The sequence below is a fragment of the Aulonocara stuartgranti genome, assembly GCF_965226115.1.
Source record: "Aulonocara stuartgranti genome assembly, chromosome: 22".
NCBI classification, from domain to species: Eukaryota; Metazoa; Chordata; class Actinopteri; order Cichliformes; family Cichlidae; genus Aulonocara; species Aulonocara stuartgranti.
In genome coordinates this window covers 9,776,348-9,782,726 of record NC_138957.1, presented here as the reverse complement: position 1 = coordinate 9,782,726, position 6,379 = coordinate 9,776,348, and the positions used below count along the sequence as shown (strand labels likewise).

The 6,379-nt window shown below is 40.7% G+C and overlaps 1 protein-coding gene across 1 annotated transcript; it reads left to right on the top strand.

Moving 5' to 3' along the window:
* The first annotated feature begins 356 nt into the window (after positions 1 to 356).
* paqr7a (progestin and adipoQ receptor family member VII, a) lies at positions 357 to 5,781 on the top strand. The gene is made up of 2 exons (XM_082521650.1): positions 357 to 596; positions 3,400 to 5,781. The coding sequence occupies exons 1-2, from the start codon at positions 523 to 525 to the stop codon at positions 4,493 to 4,495; spliced, it is 1,170 nt and encodes a 389-aa protein (XP_082377776.1). The 5' UTR covers positions 357 to 522; the 3' UTR covers positions 4,496 to 5,781.
* The last annotated feature ends 598 nt before the right edge of the window (positions 5,782 to 6,379 follow it).

The following is a 6,379-nucleotide window of genomic DNA, read 5'->3' as shown; positions in this document are numbered from 1 at the left end:
GCTTCCAATGAGTTTTTAAAATTTTATAATACAGAAAAAGCAAATCGTCGTATTTCTAGCAATTATTATTAGATTTGACTTGTATATATCAGTAGTTTTTTTTTTTTACAGTACTTAGTTTTTAGAGCATATGTTTTATACTTTGGGAAGTACCCCTGATATGCCTCTTTGTAACTAAAACAAAGTCATTCTCCTGCTCAAGAGACTAGCTTTAATGCGTGAAAACTGGAAAGGTGTTGGAGACAGTGTGTTGGTTTTACATTCATTAGGGGTATTTAGCACTTGGACTCTATAAGGTTCAGTTGTTAGTTCAGTGTTGGGGGTGTTTGGGGAGGGATGAAATTTTATTATGTATGTATTTATTTATTTATTTGCAACGGAAACAAAACTATACTGCTAACAGGAATAACAACGACGTACGACTGAAAAATAACGCTTTTAATTGGGTGGGGTAAAAGACTAAACTTCCGGCCGCATTTCCAGCGCCTCGACTGTCTTCAGAAGAGCGATTTAATCTGTTGAATGTACTGTCGGCAGGCGGAGGAGGAAGGAGCGGTCGTTTTACCGACGGACATCGACAAAACTCAGGCTGGCAGGTGAGACATCATCCATTTATGACTTCATGGGTAGCTGAACACTAAACAGACCGCTAATGTTACGGACACATTAAGTCGAATAAGTCTCCTTTTTACCTTTAAAGAACTGTTTTGGGATGTTTTCTCCCCAAGACTCTGCAGGTAGCATACACACGATTATCTGGTAAATCGACACAACTTTAGCGAAGGAAGTTTGATATTCAACAGGCTGTAGCATGCTTTTAAAAATGGGAAGGGGGGCTTATGTAGGCAGTAAACTGGTGTGAGGTGCTGCGTTTTTTCTCGATGTCGCGTTCTTATTTTACAATAGCCTGCCACTGCAAATTATTATACAAAACTTAAAAAAAATCCTTCCTTTGCTGAAATACAGACCGGAAGAGGAGGCTGGAGAACCGAGCTCAGGACCGGTTCTAGCCTGCTACAGTTAAGTGAGGGCGGCCAGTTACAAAGAATAGACGCAACTTGGGCCAGACATTAACATAAACAGCTGATTAGTTACCCACGGGTTCCAGGGTTTGAGTCTTTTCTCTGAGGTCTGGTCACATGATTTCTGTCAAAAGTCACCACAACAAAATTCACCTGCCAATCCAGCAGGACAGCAGAGTAGCACCTTGGTCACACACTGCACCCCAGCAGTGTACTGAGTGAGATAAGGGGATCTTTAACCTTTCATCATCTTTCCATTGGTTCCCCTCTTGAAGCCCATTACAACTTTTGCTTCTTCTAGATAGGACTTGTGGACCAAATGTTTTATTTGTTGCATCATCTTGGCTCAAGCTGAAATAACCTGAAAGAGAGGATAAAGCACACAGCTGCAAACGAAAGGGGCGCGCTTTGTTTGTAACACAAGGGGGGGAAAGCTGACGGGTTTATATGACAAATTTTGTTGATACTTCCGAGGTACAGCAGTCTCTGCAGGAATCAAGAGCTGTAAGAGCCGCACAGTTCATCCAAACATAGAGACACAAACTCTCTCTAAACCCATACAACAAAAGCTGCCTCATTCTTCTTGCTGTGTCAAAATGCTTTACTGTGAGTACTCTTTAAAACAGGTCCCTCGCAGTAACAGCAAGATAATCACTTGAGAGCAAAATAACTGCTCTAATTGAAAACTTAGTAATACACATGCACAAGCACACATGAAGTGGCGGCTTCTCTCAGAGCTCTGCAGCCAATCATTAAAGATGTAAATAAGGAAAAATGTTTCTGGTTTTTGGAGGGGAGTGGGGTAATGACTAAAACACCTCAGCGTAGATATATTGTCTTGTTACGCGCATTAGCTTAAGGTGGGAAGAGAAAGAGCATTAGGACATAGCTTAACAACACAAAACTGCTCCTATAGGTAGAGTGGAACTACTCTACCTGTCAGTGACTCTATATGACATCTGCATGAGGTAAAGCAGGCTCTATGTTTGAGTGTTTCTACAAGCATCAGGACTGTCTATTACCTTAAAAGTGTAGTGGTTATAGATTTGCCTAACATGTCCCTGGGAGCAATGTTCCCTCTAAGCTGCGCACGTGCACAATTGCGCACTGCTGGCACAGTCTCTGCGCACAGAAAATCTGCTTTGCGCACAAAAAAAATCTAACCTGCATTGAAATTAAAATTAATACTTTAACAATTCTGTTTTGCAGTGTTAGTCAGTAAGTGACTGGTTGCTCCCGTATGTGATTAGAACGATGCCACCTATCCCATAGTCCAGCCAATAATGCGATTCACATTCGTATATACGCAGCCAATCAACGTCGTTGACAGGCTATGACAGCGTCCTTAAGTGCCGACACCGGTGTTTTAGCTGCCAAGGCGGCGTGGCTGATGTGGAGTGAAGCCACGTTAATGACAACATGTACAACCATTGGAGATGTGAGCAGGACAGACGGAACATTTGACGGGAAAAGTGTGGACTTTATAACAGTTTTTAAATTGTGTTGAAAAGCCACGAAAACCAGAGTTGTGATAAAAAGAAATGTTGACGCTGTCCAGCCCCACGCACGGGGATGGTAGCTCGTTAACGGAGATTTGCCGTGTTGTGGCGTTAACGTCATTTCAGATTAACCTGAAAGCACTAGTGGGAACACAACGAATATGACTGCACATTTACTCCGACAGCATCCTAGTGCAAAGACAAGTGGAAGCAGAGAAAAACAACAAGCACGCATGCTACAAACTTTACCCGAGTCATTTAGACAGCCGTTAGCACATGATTCTCCTTATGGGGACCTGATATGTTTAATATGCTGCTGAGAATATAGCCCAGAAGAAGCGGATAGTATAGCTTTTATTTTGGAAAGAGCCATTTCTCTGCAATAAACTCTCTTTTCCAAAGATGAGTGATTCCTCAATCAGATAGATTTATTATTTTATCCCTTTGTTGTTTCAGCAACATTAAATTTAAAAACTGTACGTTTGAGTTAAGATATATATTTATAATTTTAATAAATGACAAATTAAAAAAGCATGAACATTTTTTTTGTATCGAAAAAAATATCGAACCGTGACACCAAAGTATCGAACCGAACCGAACCGTGAATTTTGTGTATCGTTGCACCCCTAACATATATACATACATATATATACATATACATACATACATATATACAGGGTTATTTTAAAATACTTTACATCAGAAGAACTGCCTAACTGTGCTTTCTGCTTTGAATCCAGAAAAGATCTATTCAAACAATCCCTGGAATCATCCCAACAGCCTGCTTTGCCAATGTGTATCACTGTTGTTGGAGCATAATGAAATGGTTGAAAATAAAACAAATTTGTGGGTTTTAACTCTTAAAAACCTATCTGCAGGAACTACCCAGTGTGCATCAGCCAGCTACTGACAATCATGGCAACCACTGTGATGGAGAGCATCGGCCGAGTGTTCATCAGCCTGCAGCAGATCCGGCAGTTTCCCCAGTTGCTGACTGACGCTGCACCCTCCATGCCCGGCACCGTCAGAGACACCGAGGTTCCCTCCTACTTCCGGGAACGCTACGTCTGCACCGGCTATCGTCCACTCAACCAAAACTGGCGCTACTACTTCCTGTCCTTGTTTCAGCGCCACAATGAAACCTTAAACATTTGGACTCACCTGGTGGCATTTTTAGTGTTGCTGATTAAATTGTGCCAGCTTACTGAGACTGTGGACTTTATCAGTGACCGTCATTCGTGGCCCCTGCTCATCCTCGTCCTGTCCTCTTTGACCTACTCTGCATTCAGTGTTGTAGCTCACTTACTGGGAGGAAAGTCTGACCTTGCTCATTATTGCTTCTACTTTCTGGACTACGTAGGGGTAGCGCAGTATCAGTATGGCAGCGCTGTAGTCCACTTTTACTATGCTGTTGATGAAAGCGTCCATGGACTGGTGAGTGGTATCTTCATGCCCACCGCCGCAATCCTCAGCTGCCTTTCATGTTTGGGATGCTGCTACGGCAAATACTGCAACCACAGCCTACCAACGTGGGTGCGTAAGGTGTGCCAGGTGGTGCCTTCAGCACTCGCCTATTCCTGGGACATCAGTCCAGTGGCCAAGAGACTGTTCTTCTGGTCCAGCAGTGATCCAGCCATCATCTACCACTTTGGCCAGGTGGCGTTCTTCCTCAGCTGTGCCTTCTTCTTCACCTGCCCTCTGCTGGAGCGCTGTTTCCCCGGGCGGTGTGATTTTGTGGGACAGAGTCATCAAATCTTCCACGTTTTCTTATCTTGCTGCACCCTGTGTCAGATCCACGCCTCCTACCTGGACTTTGTGGGCCGCAGGAAGTTGTACTCAAGTCTGCACGGAAGTGGTGATGTTGTTCTATTTGTGGGGCTGTATGTGGTCACTTTGATTATGTGTGTTGGAATTGCTGCTTTAATGTTGAGGAAAGTGAAACAAGTGCTGGACTTCAAATTAAAGTCCAAATAATCATACAAGCCTTCCTTTAGTGTCACTCCTTTCATAGAAAGGGAACTGATTATTTTTGCAGCATAATAAATAAATAGGTAGCAAATTGCAAGAGGGATAAACAGTGATATTAGAATTTTTATATTCTTATGGATTATTTCTGAATAACACAGAATTTTCATGTATTAACAAAGCCTGGTGCTTTATTTAAAAGAGTACAATTCTGTAAGTTTAGGAAGATCATTAAAAGTAAAAAATGATTGCCTACATGTTATTCTGTCAATTTACAGTAGTGTTATTTAAACAGATGATATGTACTTTGTTAAATTGTCATGTTGTAAGGATATTTTTGTAGCAATGTCTGGAGAGGATCTTGTGCAATTTGCAAGTAATTATTTTGCAAATTGCAAATTCAGGTGCAAATAATGTGCAAAATAATGCCCCCCCTCCAAGCATCCTGAATTGGATAAACAAAAGAAACTGGATATATGGATAGAGGGATGGATTTACGTTGGTTTTTAACAATGTAACTATAGGTATTATTTAAAGGTGATTACTGATCACAGCTAAAATCTGCATTTCTTTAAGATAAAGTCTGCTACATAATTCCTGTTCAAACACTACAGTAAAACTAAGTCCTATTATAATATAGTGTTGCCAGAGAGCTGCAGTATTTCAGACCTTCACTTTGTGCCTTGGTAGGCATTTTCTTCAGTTGCCTTGAAGGCTGAGTTTTCCTTGAAGGTTACTCCATCAAATAATAGCACAGTGTGCGGAGTCTTCGAAGGAGAGCGTTGGGTTTCTGCATGTAGGCTTTAAAGCTCTGAGGACACACTGGAATGTTGATGTCGACTGCCAGTCTAAGATTTAAACCTCATTTTTTGTTGCTGTGCCACCACAAGTTTCAGCATCATAGCACTTTGGAATATGTACTTAATGTATTTAAGAGAGCTAGATCTTTTTTTGTATGAGGGATTTAATATATAATGAAAATCGTTTTCAGTTCAGTTTTGTTTTTTCCTTTTGTTTTTGTACCCTTGTATTCTTCAGGTATATACCTTTACTGTAACCACTACTGGCAGTGATTAAGCGGGCCTTTAGAATGTAAAAGAAATGATTACGAATGTCACATAAGTGCAAAGCAAGGGAGGTTTTTGCTGGTGTTTGTGGGAGATGATAATGCTACTGACCAAGAGGTAAACTAGTGGGATTAGTCAAATAAGCATCTCTGGAGGCAGAAATAATCTTGTTTTGTTATGTATGTAACAATGTGAAATGTCTTTCATGTATTAAACCCTTTCTCTATTCATTGTGTGAATTTGTAACAATACTTGCACAACCACAGAAGCCATAACAGTGCTTTTTTTTTTTTTTTTTTAATGAGGGTGCTAGGTAATGTGCTGCTCAGCTCCAGGGTCGTAGTAATCTTGCCACAGCTTAAAGTATTAACAATGAGCAATACAAAATGAGGGTACCTGTTGGTATTGCTGCTAGAAACAAAGAGAATAAGTATAATGTCATATACTTGCATTTATATAATGCTTTTGTAATTTTATTGGTCACTCAGTCATATTTCTTGTTATATTGTAAATTAGCCTGGATCAAACATCATCGTAGCTCATATGTCAGACGCGGCAGACATTTTCAGTGCCCAGAGATGTGTAGTTGTTGCAAAGCGTTTTTCATGACATGAGCAACAAACCCAAAACTCACCAAGTGAACTCATAATAACCAAAAATTAAAATCACGTGAGTTAGGCAACACAGTTTACCTCTTTACCTTATGTAAACCAGCTTGTGACTGACTATGTATAGGCCTGTCAGTTCACATTCAGTTAGTCTAGCCAGTACTAACAGCTTAAGTACTATACTAGCCCTATAGTACTATAAAAGTCATAGAAAATAA

Bases quoted from the DNA above. Each gene is read 5' to 3' on its own strand.
- paqr7a (XM_082521650.1), top strand. From the start codon at position 523: ATGTACTGTCGGCAGGCGGAGGAGGAAGGAGCGGTCGTTTTACCGACG. The intron at 597-3,399 runs GTGAGACATCAT...ACCTATCTGCAG, and splicing joins GACAAAACTCAGGCTGGCAG to GAACTACCCAGTGTGCATCA.